The sequence below is a fragment of the Lygodium microphyllum genome, chromosome 12, assembly GCF_053477565.2.
Source record: "Lygodium microphyllum isolate KBCC chromosome 12, Lygodium_microphyllum_v1.1.10, whole genome shotgun sequence".
Lineage (NCBI taxonomy): Eukaryota > Viridiplantae > Streptophyta > Polypodiopsida > Schizaeales > Lygodiaceae > Lygodium > Lygodium microphyllum.
This window is the reverse complement of record NC_141146.1, coordinates 130,731,565-130,748,155: the sequence shown is the minus strand read 5'-3', so window position 1 is coordinate 130,748,155 and position 16,591 is coordinate 130,731,565. Positions and strand designations below refer to the sequence as shown.

General features: G+C 39.9%; 1 protein-coding gene across 3 annotated transcripts in view; it reads right to left on the bottom strand.

Annotated features, from left to right (window-relative positions):
* Positions 1–9,219: 9,219 nt before the first annotated feature.
* LOC148028273 (gamma carbonic anhydrase 1, mitochondrial-like) overlaps positions 9,220–16,591 on the bottom strand; it is a 93,871-nt gene continuing 86,499 nt past the window's right edge. Inside the window, exons 5-6 of one of the 3 annotated variants that reach the window (XR_015692710.1) lie at positions 9,935–10,298; positions 9,222–9,658 (exon numbers count right to left, since the gene is read on the bottom strand). Coding sequence is in view for 1 of the 3 variants with exons in the window: in XM_087690068.1 (XP_087546194.1) it covers positions 10,038–10,298 (261 nt within the window). In the remaining 2 variants the exon portion in view is untranslated. Of the gene's footprint in view, positions 10,299–16,591 lie in introns of all 3 variants that reach the window. The other 2 variants (XR_015692711.1, XM_087690068.1) reach the window with 2 other exon arrangements.

Here is a 16,591-nt window from a genome sequence, read left to right as displayed (position 1 = left end):
GGCATACTGTTTTATGCAACCCATTCGAGATCGGACATGCATCGCAAAATGATCAGCCAAGTGAGGCATTGGATAAGGTCAACCAAAACAAGCTGGTCGAGGTTGACGAAGAAACTGCTAACACATCATGCGATATCATGGTGGTTCGTCTCCTTGAAGATGGTGCTGTACATGGATTGGGGGATGGGATTCCGTCATGGAACTCCCATACTGAGGCAGAGTCAGTCGATGCCATGTATTTGGCTGATCGTGTTCTCAAGGATGCACGGATGTTACTTTTCCTTGCCACAACACACTCCATGGTAGAGCTTGTCGCAGGTTGTGGAGGATGGACGCCGACAAATTGAGTCAGGGTAGAAGTGTTGGGCCTTACGTATGGCATAGGTTTTTCATTGCAAGATGCTTGTATATGTCATTGGAGGTAGAGAGGTGAGAGCTTTAAAGTCATGATATGCTCATGCTAGATACTATTTATGTATCACACTTGTTGGCTCCATTTAGTGAGCACAATTACTAAAATTAGTGTTTCAAGCTTTAGATGCGGGTACATGTGCTATATATTCTAGTGTACATGTGTTCAGATATCACTTACAATGGAATCATTCCTCTGGAGTTCACAAAAGATGACATTATTCTGAATGAGTAGATGCGAGATACATCAGGATCCCCAATGAGAGGTCAATATGAGATCCAATGTTGTTAAACTAATGTAGATATGTTTTGTAAACATTTAGTAGATTTCTAATATGTTATATGACTACCAAGTATTGTAGGTGGCATGCAACGTGATAGGGCTTTTTGGAGCTCCTTCTTGCAAACATACACAAAAGAAGGGGACACCAATTTAGATTGTAATGCGGGATGTGGTGACTTTGCATCGGCAGGGCTAAATTCCAATAGATTGATTGCATGTCTATATCGCTTCGTCGAAGATGGAAGATATCTAAGAGCAAAGGTAACATGCTTACATAAACTTGCACAATATCTGATTGTAATGTAGTGTTCTTTTTCGTCATACCAGTACATGGGTAGTCACCCTTCCACAAGTTCATGTACAACTACCTCCCACAATCCGAAAATTAATCGTGTTTGATATGAATGGGGTGCTTCTACATAGGTGGACAAAGCAAAAGGGATCGTTACCAGTGAAGCCCCTAGAAGTAGACATGTATTGGGTGATTTTGCAGCCAGAGCTCTCCAGGTTTTTGAAGGAAATATCTACATTGTTTGACATTGCCATTTGGAGCTCCATGAAGGAAGACAACTTAAGTGAGCTACTCTAATTGGTTAGAAGTTAATGTATGAACTCATCAAAGTAAGCACCAACATTTGTATTCCAATATGGACAAGGAAAGTGCAGGCAAACTCCCACAGCAACTTCTGCCGAAAGGAGTTACACAAAGCCTCTTTTAATGAAGTGTTTTGACAACATTGATTGGTTGCACTTCAGCCTAACAACAACACTATTTGTGGATGATAGCATGGAGAAGATGCAGATAAACCCACCCAATACCTTTATATGCCCACCCCCATTTGAGGGAAACCCCATGGACACTATCCTTTGGAGTACATGCTTCCCTACTTGACCGAGCTAGTGTACTTTTGTGGTTCAATCCTAGGCTTTGTTAAGGATCACCAATTCCACCCCCTAGCAATGGAACTCGATTGATATTTGATGTGCATGATGAATATGTACTTTTAGAATTATCAGTTTCTTTTTATTTACAAGCGCAATAAAATGAGGATGAGAGGGAAGAGGAGAAAGAGAGAGGAATGTGCAAGTGAAGGAGATTGTGTATAGGCATTCGCTCAATTGCAATACTCCAAGATGTGTAAACAGAGCACATGCAAAATATCTAGGGAAGGGTGGAGTGTAGAAACATGCATACATGTGAATGTATATGTGCACATTGGATTGAGTAACAATGAGATAATATTGTTGTCTTGATATTAACTATTCGAAAAAAGTGAAAAACAATAGGTATCATACGTTACTACAATGAGTGTAACAAACTATTTGATACCTATCCTCTTGTAGTAAGTACACACAATAATGCTCGATTGAAAGTAGCGAAAACATGTGCAATGTAGTTTTGCTTATGTGTGCACAATGGAAGTGATATATCAAGATATAATATCAAATCATGCACATAAAAGTGAAAGGTATGTGAATATATATATGCATGTGGGATAACAATGTGATATTCCTTTCCTCCTGATATTAATAGCCAAAAATGTCTAAGACAATTTACCTCATGCAAACCCTTGATCCTTTGTAATAATAAGAGGGTTGTGAAAAATGGATGGATGACCCTTGCAAAATTAAGAGAGGGAGAAAAAGAAGTTGCTAATTTAGAGAGAGAGAGGGGGGGAGAGAGAGAGGTTGCTATTTGAGAGAGAGAGAGAGAGAGAGAGAGAGAGAGAGAGAGAGAGAGAGAGAGAGAGAGAGAGAGAGAGAGAGAGAGAGAGAGAGAGAGAGTGTGTGTGTGTGTGTGTGTATAAGAGGGGGAGAAAGAGAGGAGTTGCTTATTTGGTCTAGTGCTCTCTGATCTAATATTCATTAGTTGCTTTATTTAGTTGCTATATTTGAAGGAGAGAGAGAGAGAGAGAGAGAGAGAGAGAGAGAGAGAGAGAGAGAGAGAGAGAGTAAAGAGGGAGAGAGAGTGGGTATATATATAGTTGTGAGCGACACAAGGAGAGAGAGAGAGAGAGAGCAAGCGAGAGAGAAGGTGAGTTTGAGAGAGGGAGAAGTTGCCAATAGAGAGAGAGAGAGAGAGGAGAGAAAATGGAGAGAGAATAATTTGTGGAAGATGGGAGAGAGAGAGAGAGAGAGAGAGAGAGAGAGAGAGAGAGAGAGAGAGAGAGAGAGAGAGAGAGAGAGAGAGAGAGAGAGAGAGAGAGAGAGAGAGAGAGAGAGAGAGCTTAGTTAACATGGGGGGAGAAACATGGGAGGGGACGGTAGTGGTGAAAGTGGTGGAGGTGGTAATGACAGCGGCAGTGGAGGCGGCGTTAGAGGTGGTGGTGGTAGAGGCGGTAGAGGTGGCAGTAGAGCTCGAAAAGCTCGAGTTGAGAGAGAGAGAGAGAGAGAGAGAGAGAGAGAGAGAGAGAAAAGAGAGAGAGAGAGAGAGAAAAGAGAGAGAGAGAGAGAGAGAGAGAGAGAGAGTGTGTGTGTGTGTGTGCGCGCGCGCGCGCGTGTGTGTGTTGTGTGAGAGGAGAGAAAGAGAGATAGAGATAGAGAGAATGAGCTACTTACATGGAGAGAGAGAGAGAGAGAGAGAGAGAGAGAGAGAGAGAGAGAGAGAGAGAGAGAGAGAGAGAGAGAGAGAGAGAGAGAGAGAGAGAGAGAGAGTGTGTGTGTGTGTGTGAAGATGGTGGCGAAGGTAGTGATGGTGGTGAAAGTGGAAGTGGAGGTGGATATATCTAAGGCTAGAACAAGTGAACTATGTGGAACAAGAATAAAGGGGTTGCTTTTAAAAACTTGCTCAAAAAACTCGCTTCTTGCCCTTCCCCAAAAAGCATTGTTGTTGAAATAGAAAGATTTTATTGCCTCTCACTTCTTGCCTTTCCCCGAAGAAAGATTTTATTGCCTCTCCTTTGAGAACCACCAAAGCCTTTGCAGAGTTTGTTAGATGATGAGTTACATGGTGGTAAAGAATTTAGGAAAAATATGTGTGCATATAATGCTACCCTTGCTTTTGTATTGCTAGGCTCTAAGATTGATGATTCATTGCTTGCCTATCAAAATGGTTATACATTTCGAGTTCATGGTTCCATATATTATCATATTGGGTCAATGTTGCCAGATGTTCATGGTAGCACAAGACCTCCATAGTTCACATAGTTGTAGGTGTATGATACTGAGCATGAAATTTAAAACATGATGTTTATCATACTAAATCTTGATTTAGGGACCTTGGTTTCATTGTAAGAGATAATGCATGCTCACAATTTTTATAGCCGTGCTTTTTGAGTAGTTGTTTGCTAAGAGAATGCATGAGAATCATGCAATAACAAATGGCAATGAGGTTGTGGCTGTTATTCTTGGCCAAGGAGACCGTTGACAGCTTGCATCGCCATGACATAAATGTAGATACAAGGATAGGTGTTTGTGTTCCTTTGTCCAACTTGCATTGAAGCTATTTGCCTTTGTTGTATGTTCTTTTGCTTCCCAATGAGGAGGATGGTTGGCATGTGAAGACCCCTTATAGTAGTGAGGATGAGGATATACATGTAGAGCAACAAAGATTGTGCCACATAGATGGAGTACTATACATTTCTTTGTCAAGTTTGGGATGACACAATTGCATGCTTGCTACAAGGTGGGACGTTTCTTTAGTAGTTTATGGTAGATGCATATTGTAGTATAGAGTAATGCAGCTCGAGTTGGTGCTGCTTGAATCATTCCAAATGTTTTGTTTTATTCTGGTCAGATTGAAGAGTTTTCTTCCAAAAATAAAAGGATATAATGGATACCCTTGCAAAAAAGAATTTATTTGGTAGATTTGCAACCGATGTCATTGTTGTGGAGTCTTAAAAATGTGGCTTACCACATTCACATATACTCTTAATATTGCAAGAACCATTTAAACCCAAGGATGTAGATCAGTATGATAAGTTCGTTTGTGTGAGCTTCCAAACTAAGACAAATTTCTTGAGCTGTTGAAGATCGTAGTTTCTTGCAATTTGAATGGGCCATGTGGTCATCTTGGGACAAATAGTCAATGCATGATAAATGGTAAATGTTTAAGACATTATCCATGGGGGTTCAAAAATACAGTTGTGGAAGATGATCATGGTTATCCTATTTATGTGATGAGAATCTATAGTAGACATGTATTGGTTAGACATGCATACCTTGACAATCATTGGGTTGTCCCTTATAATCCTTATCTCTCCCAAAAATATAAAGCTTGGGGGTCAATGTGGAGGTTTGTTCCACCATATGTATTGTAAAATATCTTTATAAGTATGTGTATAAAGGGCATGATTGTGCAACAACGAGGTTCCAATTTGTGGAAAACAATCCAACAAATACACAAAATGATCCTGAAAGAGTGTGCAATATTGATGAGATAGATATGTACCTTGATGGTTGGTATGTCTTTGCTTCAGAGGCATATTGGAGGATTTACGATTACTAATTCCACAATGGAAAAGTAGATGTCATTCATGTGCATGTGCACTTGCCAAGAGAAAATGTGATAATATTTCATGATGTTGACAATATAAGACAAGTGATTGCATATGACAACATTCACCAAACAACCTTGATAGAGAGGTTTGTGTGCAACTAGACACATCCAAATGCAAATGTGTTGCTTTATCAAGAGTTCCCTTCATAGTGTGAATTTCTTCAAGGAAAATTTGGACTAAGTGAAAAAAGGGGGATGCTTGTGGCTATATTTTCTTTGTGCCACCTTTTGCAGGTGAGTTCTATTTCTTGAGAATGCTACTCACAATATGCAAGGGTTGCAAATCTTTTGAGGATCTTTGAACAGTTGACACAATATTGTATTCATCATTCAAAGAAACTTGCATTGCAAAGGGCTTGCTAGAGAGTGACCATGAGTAGTACATGCACATGGAGAAAGTCGTGATGGTGTAGATAGACAAACAATTGTGTGCTCTTTTTGCAACTTTGTGATCCTGTGAGACCTAGCCATTTATGGGATCATTTCAATGTTCATTTGACAGATGATATTCCCCATCAATTGATTTCCTGAGGTGGTCATGATGATTCCACCCAACAAGTAGCTTTAATTTATGACTAATGCATTTGGAAGATATCTTGCAAGGAAACATGGCTGAAGAATATACTAGTTGATGTATCACTAAATTGTTGCCAAAGGGATGAACATCACAGTGAACATTCAAGATTCCACTAGAGCTAAAGAATACTTCCTCACATGATATTTCGATATAGGCTTGATTGATGGAGCTACTAAGGATTGCGTGCCTTATAATTTGGAATGAGGCGCTAATGATGCATTTGTATGTGTTTGAGGCACTAAATAGAACATTAGAAACATCTTAGATTGTAGCATGCCATTTAAAGGAAAGTTCCCTTTATGGAATCATATGGAAATGTTATGATTGTCTTAGAATATGTGGGTGTCCATGCAAGGAGATAACTTTGATAATCTAATTTTCATTGATTGGGTTCTCTCTCTCCGTAATAGTTAGGATTTCTTCAATGAAAATAGCCGTGTTGCAATTCCTTCGCACATGGTTTTGCATGGTGCCACAATGGATGATCTTATCTCACATGTCTATATGAGCATCTAGTCCATGTGTGACTATGTATCCTTATTCAATGATCATGCAATTTTGGCATCAAGAAACAAGGATCTTGAATCCTTGAATATCACTGCTTTACGAATAATGCTAGATGATTCTCATTTTTGCTATAGTGTTGAACCTATAGCAAAGAGTGATGTGAATTCCTTCGTTCACTCCACCAAGTACCATAAGTCCATTGATCTCGGCGGTGGGTTTCCTTCTCATTGTTTGGTGTTGAAAAAAAAATGCACTTATGATACTCCCATGAAACTTGAATCCTGCAATGGGCTCATATAATGGTACTAGATCGATAAGTAGGTAGTTCCATTGAAAGGTCTTAGAGGTTGAAACTATTGTAGGAAAATGAACATTGGTAAAATTGTCATTATACCTAGAATCACAATTATTTCAATGTCAGAAGGATTGCCATTCATATTGAGAAGTAATATGTTTCTTTGTATTTAGTAATATTATGTTTCTCTTTGTGCCATCAAGACTTTCTTTCTTTTGTTATTAATTTCAACAAGAAGTTTTCTAATTAATGTTGAGACAACTTAATTTTTTTTTGGTGGAAAAGGTGATCATTTTGAATATTACATTGTCAGAACGTGGAAATTTTCTTGTATTAACTTTGATGTTTTGATGCATATAAGTAAATTGATTGTTTCTTTCTTAAATAAAAAATTTTCATGCTTTATTTTGCATTCCTTAATGTGTTCAAGTTTTTTTTTTTCCAATTGCTTCTTTAGAGGTCTACCCCCACATACGAATACTACCCCACTTCAAAAACCCAACTCCGCTTGTAGGAGTAGTTCACTTCTATGTTGATAGATCCAATTATGCACTAGAGTCTAGCATTGTGGAGTGCCTACCTATTGTAGCATTCTAAGACTCTTCCACTTTGGCTTTTGTTGAGGTTCAATAGGAGGGATTTGTCCAATGCTTTTATGCATCGGTCCCTTTGGATTCTTCATAACTAAGAAAATTCATTCTTTGTGCATCCCTTAATATTGGGAGCATCATGAGTTATTGGATCTTTCGCGCTTAATTAGGGTGCATCAATTGCACCATGAGGTTATAGTGGCAAAAGGAAAAGAGATTCATGCGCGTAATTGTAATTCATGTGATCGGAGCCAAATTCTCTTTAATTTCAATTATTTTTAATGTGAAACTCTTATTTATGAGTGTTTTAAGTGTTCTTTGCAAGTAAAAGAAAGTTCTTAAAGACTAATGGTGGTGAACATTTGTACAAAAGAAACATGCACACATCATGATTGCACAATGTCATAGATGCTACCTTGCTATTTAGCCATGCTTATTTACAAAAGAGAACTTTTTAAGATGGCTTTTATTGCTTTGTATATTTGTTATGGAAATTCATGCTCTCCAACTTACTTATGGTTGTGATATTTTAATAAACATTATGTTTCTTATTGTTGTAATCCATCTATGTTGTGTGATAATGAATTCCTTTATTCTTCTATAGTGTATTCTTTTAGATGTGTTTTGAAAAAGTGTCTACAATGTTTTATTTCATATATGTTTGGTTTTATTGTTGTGAAAATTATGTATTGCCATCCTTTCAAAGATTGGTTCAAACATTCAAATATTGTGATATTTTTTTAACTTATATTGGTTTAGATGTTTGTAGTATGTTCTAAGCCCCCCTCTTTTTTTTGAGACCAAAGGGAAGTAATCGTGCACTAACATGGCTGCTTCTCTTTGCTCAAGAAAATGTAAAGTGAGCAAGATATAATAGTGCTAGCTTTGCATTAAAGCCACAAAGCACAATTAGTGGGCCTTGTTGACAACGCTCATAAGGTCACCTTGCGTGTGTGTGTGTGTGTGAAAATAAATTGAAATATTTATAAAGAGCCTTTTGGCCAACAAACACACTCAAAGATAGGTAGAAAACATCTCAGAGATTATAATCATTGCATTGCAAGAGGTAATCAATGGTTAGAGATAAGGTTCATGTGCTACCTTACTTTACCTACTAAGTCAAGCTAGAATATAATTTTGCAATTTTGTCCACATCAACTTGCTAACCAGGTTTTCAAATACTTTTGGAGCATAAACATTATCCCATTTCAAGCAGAGCAGTAAAAATTATTTCAATTTCCAAAGTGCATATTTCTAGAGATGCAAGGTCAAGATAAAATACCCCAATCTTGAGATAAGCTAGTCAAGCTAGGGTACAAAATGTCCAAGGTCAAGCAAGGTTGAAGTCCATGCAGCTACATAAGGGTGGAAGCCAATGCATGTTATTGAGGGCCCTTTGCTTTCACCGCAATGCAAGCGTTGGTTTGTAGTTGAAGATGGGATTCTAAGGCAACTTTTTTCCACCATGAAGATCAAGAAGTGGAGTTTTGGAATTTCATCCATGTTGGCTCGCTAACGAGCATCAATTTGATAGACATGACTCACAAGCATTGGTCTATCCAAGGAATGCAAAAATGCTTCATATCTATCTACTTGTAGATCCCTCAACATGGCCAAAACACATGTTCATCAAACAAGCTGTAAATTTGCAAACCTCCTGAAGCCCGAAGTTCACTTGGATGAACGGTTCAATAATGGCATTTTTCACTAGAATAGAGAAGGCTTGCAAAGGGGGATGAACCAGATGCTTTAATACCAATAGTTGAAAGCAATAGCAAAAGGGCAAAGCAAGACCACATGCAACAGTGAAGAATAATGGAGAAGCAAAGCAAAGCTCACGACTCTACTGATAAAAGATAATGAAAAAGAAGATACAAAAGATTAAGTAAACAATTCTAAAACAACTGAAGTGGGGTGTGTATATACCCAAGGTAAAAGAATGTCAAGGGAAAAACCATGGTGGTCCTCAGTGTGCTGCATACATCACCATAGTACATGCTACATCGAATGCAGTAATTGTGCTGTGTGTGTGTGTGTGTGTGTGTGTGTGTGTGTGTCGCAATCAGACAGCACCTACTCATGCACGTTGTGTCCACATCTTTTCTGGGTGAAACCATATAAAGACACATTTAACTGCTGCCTAACCATGTTCCCAAAGCAGTAGCAATCATACAGATTTCTTTGATCATCTTAAGTTCTCAAAAGGGCAGAGCTCCCCCCAAAAAAATCCAACTACCTTTCCAGACTGCACAAATGGCCAGCACTGAATTCAAGTAAAGTACTGTACGCACATCTTCCTCTGCTTTACTTACACCAATTAAAAAACTGGAAATTGTGGAAATGCGGACACCAAGCTGTCCTAGTTTATTACAGGAACTTTGTGGACAGAGCTTTGAAGTCGGTAAACACAATCATCCTGTCAACAAATGAATCATTACAGGCCATTCGAATCTGAAATCGTTATGCTATCTAATGAAGCACACGGGCAAAAATGCACCTGCGTACAGACACAAACACCAATAAAGACTGCATACACATGCACATCTCTATATCTTTCTCATCATGCTTTGGATCTCAAGCAAGACTCATTTCATGAGCAGCAATGGTCCAAAACTGATGTGCTATTTACCCTCTATTCATGTAGAGGCTCTGGTCTTCAAATCAAGTGAAAGCCAAAGTTGGTCTTTATTAATGGAATATAAGACTTGCATGATCTAACTTTTAAGCTTGCTAAATTTGGAGCACCCTCCTGTGAACGGAATAGAAACAGCACCTGAAGTTGCAGTCTCACTAGCCATGTCACCAGCCTGATTTCAATACCAGCGCACTTAGCAGTGTATACACAGATGCAGAAGAACCTCAAAGCTTACAAAAACTTAACTCTGTTGTGTTTCTCCCAACATAGCATGAACTGGAGGTTTCTCCTGAACCACTCCAATATGAGAGTCTGAGTCCTTGGTCTGTATTGCCCATTTCTTTAAAAGAGTTTTGTCAGCCTGAGCCTCCCTATATGACCTGGAGTTCTCTTTTGCATGCACTTCTGCTAACTCACCATAATTCTCAGCTGATTTTGCAAAGAAGGCTTTCTCATCTTCAGATACATTCCTTAGGAACCTTGCTGGGTTGCCCCCCCAAACCTGCATCAATCAAGAGGTCTCTCTCTCTCTCTCTGTGTGTGTGTGTGTGTGTGCGCACAGGCATGCACACGTGTGCATATGTGTGTGCGCGCATGTGTAATGGAACTGGAAGAATAAAACACAAATATACAAGCACTAAACAGTGAAAGCAGAAATCAGAGAAACTCAGAGGTGATCAAGAATGGCCTATGGAATCCATCACATAACCATGAGAACAAAGTACAATACCAAGGGTACACAGCTCACTGTGACTAGCAGCAATGCTCAGGATCTCTAACCCAATCTAAATGACTGAACAAATGAAAAAAGTAAGAAGAAAGGCATGCTATAAATAGCCACAAATAATGCCATAAATTGGACAGGTCTGCCAACAACACAGGTCTGGCCAGCAATCAGGTAAGACAGGTAATAAATGTGCTGGCTGCCTGCCACCCAGGCAGGAAATCTGCTGCTAGCCAAAGATATGTGCCACCCAGTCATATACCATTACCCATAATATGTACATGCTAACACCTTCTCTCAGATCATGGCTGATCAGTACAATGAATAGACAATGATAGCGACAACATACTACATACAACCATGACAACAGATGAACCATGGACAACCCAAGATCAGGCTAATGCTGGATGTGCTTCAGAGAAGACAATGAAGTCAATGTCGATGTCACAAGGCTGTGAAATTTTGATGTTTTGCTTAGCATTTGATTAAAGAGTTAATCAAATGTGCGAATGTGACTTGCACATGTGAGGTGTAGGTTAGTTATTTCATAGTGTGGATTGGGACTCCGAGATATTAGTTGGTGCCAAAGGCAAAAGTTGTAACAAGTTATATTGGACAGGTACTAGGTGGTACCTAGTGTCAAATTTTGGCCTCGACCATTTAATTAGTCATAAGTATTAGTGGTGAGACTAGAGATTTTGCATTAATTAATTAATTAATGCTAGCTCTAGGCTAATGAGTGATCAAGATCACTTGGGTGATAAATTGGCCTAGCCAATTTAATTGTTGGACAATTATATTATTTTTCTAAGCCATATGTAACTATTAAATTAGTTTTCAAAATATATTGAATAAGTTTCCAAAATTTCTATTCTAAAAATTAGTTTAACAAATTTGGATAACGTTGGAAATTGTTTTGGAAGGCTGCCACTTGGCAAAACTTGCCCTTTTTGGAGCCTCGGGGGGAAGGGGGGGGGGGGGGGGGGGGGGGGGGTGGGTTGTGTTTTGGAGGTGTGGGGAGGGAGAGAGGAAATGAAATATCAACGTTTGCAAAAGGCCAAAATGACATATGAGACCAACTGTCTGAGTAAAATCTGTAGCACAAAGCAACTGAGAAAGAAACTAACTAAAGCTATGTGTAAAACATAGAACTCTATCTAGTAACAATGAGCTCATGGTGGTAACAATGGAGAGAGACCATTCTGAAGAGGGAGAATCAATGGAGGAGCTGTTTTGCTGCAGACACCAGCAATTAGGAGGCATTGGCAGCCCGCCACAAGGGTTTCCACACCAAGCGACTGTCTTCAAGGGCTGTCCAGCAGTACACGATAGCCTACAGGCACTGGTGACAGCAGTATAAGGCTCCAGGGCAGTAGGTGAAAACATTTAATGCTGTCCAAAACAGGGCAACAACAGATTTCTCTCTTCCCTTGCGAAGAAAATCAGAATATTCTCCCCAACATTCTCTCTCATCCTCCAGCCTATTCCATTCTTCCTCGGAATATTCTAGCATCATCAACCTTTGGAGGTGGATATTTTGACTAATCTCTGCTGTAAACCCTAATTTACAACAAAAATTAGGGTTTGACAACCACCTCGAGAAGAGTGCGCAAGATTAAGGCATAGAGACTTGAATTTCAATCACTCAAATTGGGGCAATTTCAAGAGATTCAAGTGGCCATTTACCCAATGGACATTTGGGGCTGAATTTCTCACCCAAGGAGCATATTTGAAGGCCAATTCCCCAAGCAAACCAAGGAGCAAACTGATTTGAAGGCTTGCTGGTCATTCTTGATAGCAAGAGGTAATTGGAGAGCAAAGGAGATTCAAAGAATCTCAATGTATTCCATCCAGATTGTAATATGAGTTAAAGAAATACCGCAAGGGGGCTCGCTTTTGGGGCCAATAGGCTGTCCATTGTCTGTGATCTAAGTGGTAAATTGTGCATTTCAGTTTTATGTCACTAATTACTTGTTGTCATTGTTGATTAATTAAGTCTTACCACCCTCTCCAAGAAGAAAAGTTGGTTTCAGTTGATCATACTTAAACCCTGATCATAAAAAGTAGAAATATCAAAGCGTTTTTGCCTATCATGAACAGCTGTGCAAAAGCACATCATGACCATGGATTCCCTACCTTCAGACATCCGGCTAAGGGCTCCCCCTTTCAAAAAACCAACTAGAAGCAAAGTGAGCTCACTGTGAAAGACTCCCAATCATTGACCTGAAGGCAAACCAACCCCAAGATTTGAAAACTGCCACATAAATTATGCATGTACGCCATGCTCGAGGAACCACTGCGTTATATTCATGAGTGAGGATTGGATGCCCCAATACCATCACCCCCTCCAAATCCCTCCCTCACCTAAGAACATGTGAGGGTTGCCAAGTCAGAAGGGCTAGAAAACAGAATTTGTGGCCACAACCACCTTAGCTATCTTCTCCCCTCTCTCTCTCTCTCTTTCTCCATGGGCAGCGTGTCCAAAAAGCAAAGGATTATCCCCCCAATGAATGTCTCAAGGCTTTTATAGCCGTGGAGAGGGTAGTTTTGCTTCTCTTCTCTCTTGTTATGCTATAAACTCCTTCCTCATCATTACGATGATGGTCACGTGGCAAGAGTGGAAGAACAGTTCGTGGCACTCGAACAACGTTTGTGAGTAGATGTGTCAGTGATTGTGGCACAAATAAGAGTCAGTAGACAATGACTGGTAGAGTGCGTTCGATGGTGTACAACACCGAAGCCACTAGTTCCTTGCAATCCTTTCAAATGCCCCTTCTTATAGTAGAAGTAGGGGTTCACATTTTTCTTCTCTCCCCTCTCTCCTACCATAAGTATTGACACGTAGCCACTTCCAATATGAGATGGCAATCTCCCATGGGACTTTGAAGTAGAATCATGAGATGGCAACATAGATGTCATATCCTAAAACCTAATAGGCTAAATGAGGTCTGAGCGCTCGAGACATTCATCATCATACTCAAAAAGGGAGCTTGTAGAAAACAATGCCCACCAAATTGGCCATTGAAAGTTCCAAAGATGATCTTGTATAGTCATCAGCCGTAGAAGGAAATCATGCATAGATTCACCCACCACATAGCAAATGGTTTGGAACTGAACAACACAGAGGGTGACACCCCATATGATCGATGAAGCCTCATACACAAGCTGCAGCTAGACCCACGCCTCTACAAACTATGAAGAAAACTGCTAGGGTATCAATCGTAGAAGGAAATCATGCATAGATTCACCCACCTCATAGCAAATGGTTTAGAGCTGAACACAAAGGGTGACACCCCATATGATCGATGAAGCCTCATACATAAGTTGCAACTTGACCCACACCTCTAGAAACTGTGAAGAAAACTGCTAGGGTTTACACTGAGGACACCCAAAGTGTACGACCACGACAGAAACACAAAGAGACACTCAAACCCTAAACATTAAACTCAAAACTCAAACACAAACAGAAGAAGGGAGAGAGAGAACACAACTCTGAAGTGAATGAATGATGTAAATGAAAGAGTGTACAATGCGCTCAAGGGTAGAGTAATATCGGAGTGTGATGTCCACCGGAGACGGACCCCAAGTTTGTGACCACCAGTTGGAGTGTAGGAGTGCTGAATAGTGAATGAAAGCAGGCTGGTCACCAAAACGCAGCAGTCTGGAGGCTGAAAACTAGTAAATGCAGCAGTGTACCACTGATCGGAAGTTGGAAACTGTGCACAAGTGCTGTAAACAGCAGGGTGACAACTGGAGAAGGTGTGTCGAAGAATGTCAGGGGTTGCAATGCTGAAAACACAGGCTGGCTAACCCTGGTGATGATGGGTGGCAGGCTGGAACAGCAGTTTGGGACAATCCGGAGCAGTCGCCAGTAGTTGCGAGCTGTCCCCTACAACAATGGACAAGCTGAGGATAATGTGGCTGCAGTCGAGATGATGGCTGGACAATAGATGGAGGCGGCGGGCTACAGGCTGGAAACTGGGTGCCAACAGCAACAGAGGGTGTGTGGGCTGGTGTAACCTGCAAACAAGGATAGAACTGAATGGTGGGCAGCCTCTCTATTTATAGATGTGGATTGGAGCCTCCCAAATTAAGGTTTACAATGAACTCTCTCGAACCACTCCCGTTTTAGGGTTTTTACTCTTAAAGAGCATTTTTAAGTGTGTTTTGGGACTGTTTAAGAGGCTAATCAGCAAGAAATGCATGTTTTAGCTCAACAAAGACGTCCTACCAAAAGTAATTATCAACAGGGCTTCTTTGGAGATGCACTCAAGAAGCATCACACAAGCAAGAGCATCTCCGCGGTCTCAAAGCAAGACACCCTCCCTTTTGCAGTAGAGGTGGCAGTTGTTGGAGGATAGGGAACCAAACCAAAGATGCCATACCATACTCCCTTTTGCACAAAACAAGCTTTTATAATAGCACTCCTAGTGTGAAAGCCAAAACTTTGGACCTTATCCTCTTTGTCAATACATGGGTAACATAAGGCAAGGAGTAAAAATAGAAACAAGGAAATAGTATCAATGAGAGCAAGGTGCAACAATAAACAACATGTAGTGGAGAAGCTAAAACTAGCCTTCCTTTTGGAAAAAGGGTAGTAATGACCTGATTAAACATAATTACAACAAGTATGAAATATACACAAACTGAAATTAAATCATTACCAATCAATCTTGGACAATGGACATACAATTTGCCCCACCCAATGACCCCTTTCGGTATTTCTTTAGCTTTAATTGAAATTGGTTGAAGTACATTCAGATTGTTCTCCAATCTCCTTCAAATTCCGATAATCCTTGCTGTCTGAAGCAAACAACAAGTCTTCAATTCAATTTTCCCCTTGATTCTTAAGGGAATTGGCCTCCCATTCGCTCCTTGAGTGAGAAATTCAGCCCCAAATTCAATTATGGCTAGCTCCCCTCTTGGAATTCTCTGAAATTCCCCAATTTCAATGCCTCAATTCCAAGTCCCTAGACCTCAATATCTAAGCACACTTCTTGAAGAGACTCAGAAATCCTAACTTCTCTAGCAATTAGAGTTTTGCAATAAAAATTCTTAAATTTCTCCCACTTGGAATTAAGAATGGTTGGGCTTTGGCTAAGGGAATTGATGAACTGCAAAATATCAAGGGAAGAAGCTACAAGTATGTAATCATTATCAAAATCAGCCTCCACAACATTAATCTCTCCGATCTTGATGCTAGACATGCTAAGGACAATGTTGTAAACATCATTCTTTTCCTACACTTCAACCATTTCCTTTTTCTTGTGCTTTTCATCACACACATTATGGCACTCTAGCCAAATATGACTCTCCTTTCCACAATAATGACAAGTCAATGTGGACTTATGGCCATGAGACTTACTTCGAGATTGTCCATGTGACTAAGAATGAGACTTCTAAGAGTCTCTCCCACGATGATCATTACCGCTCCTACCATTATTACCTCTGGCTATCAAAGCATGAGAACTACGAGAAGCATCAACATTCTCTTCGTTAACCTCTTCATTCAAAGCCCCAAATGCATTCAACATCAATAATTGGAGCATCTAAGGCTGTGATCTCCAGGAGAGAATTTACCAACAACAGTTGCCAACTTCCGTAGGTCAAGAATATGCAATCGACTTTACCAAAATTGTCTTCAATGGCTAAAGACACAGCCCCAAGAGCAAGCGGCAGCAACCAAATCCGCTATTCACAATTGGATTCAGCCTCTCTCTCTCTCTCTCTCTCTCTCTCTCTCTCTCTCTCTCTCTCTCTCAAGTCAATTACATGTGTGATTTTGACTAGAAGAGACCTTTTTTTATTTTCAGCCCTTATTAATTAATTTACAAAATATTATTTGTAAATTTTGTGCTTAGGAAAATAACTCTACTAACCAATAATTTAATTGGCTAGGCAAATTTGTCACCCAAGTTGTCTTGAGCTTTCATTAGCCCCATTATTAGCATTAATTAATCAATCAATGCCTAGTTCTTAACGTTGCCACTAACATTAACGACTAACAATTTCTCCTAGGCCAACAAATGTCACCAAGTACCACCTATTTACCTGACCAATACAACTTGTTA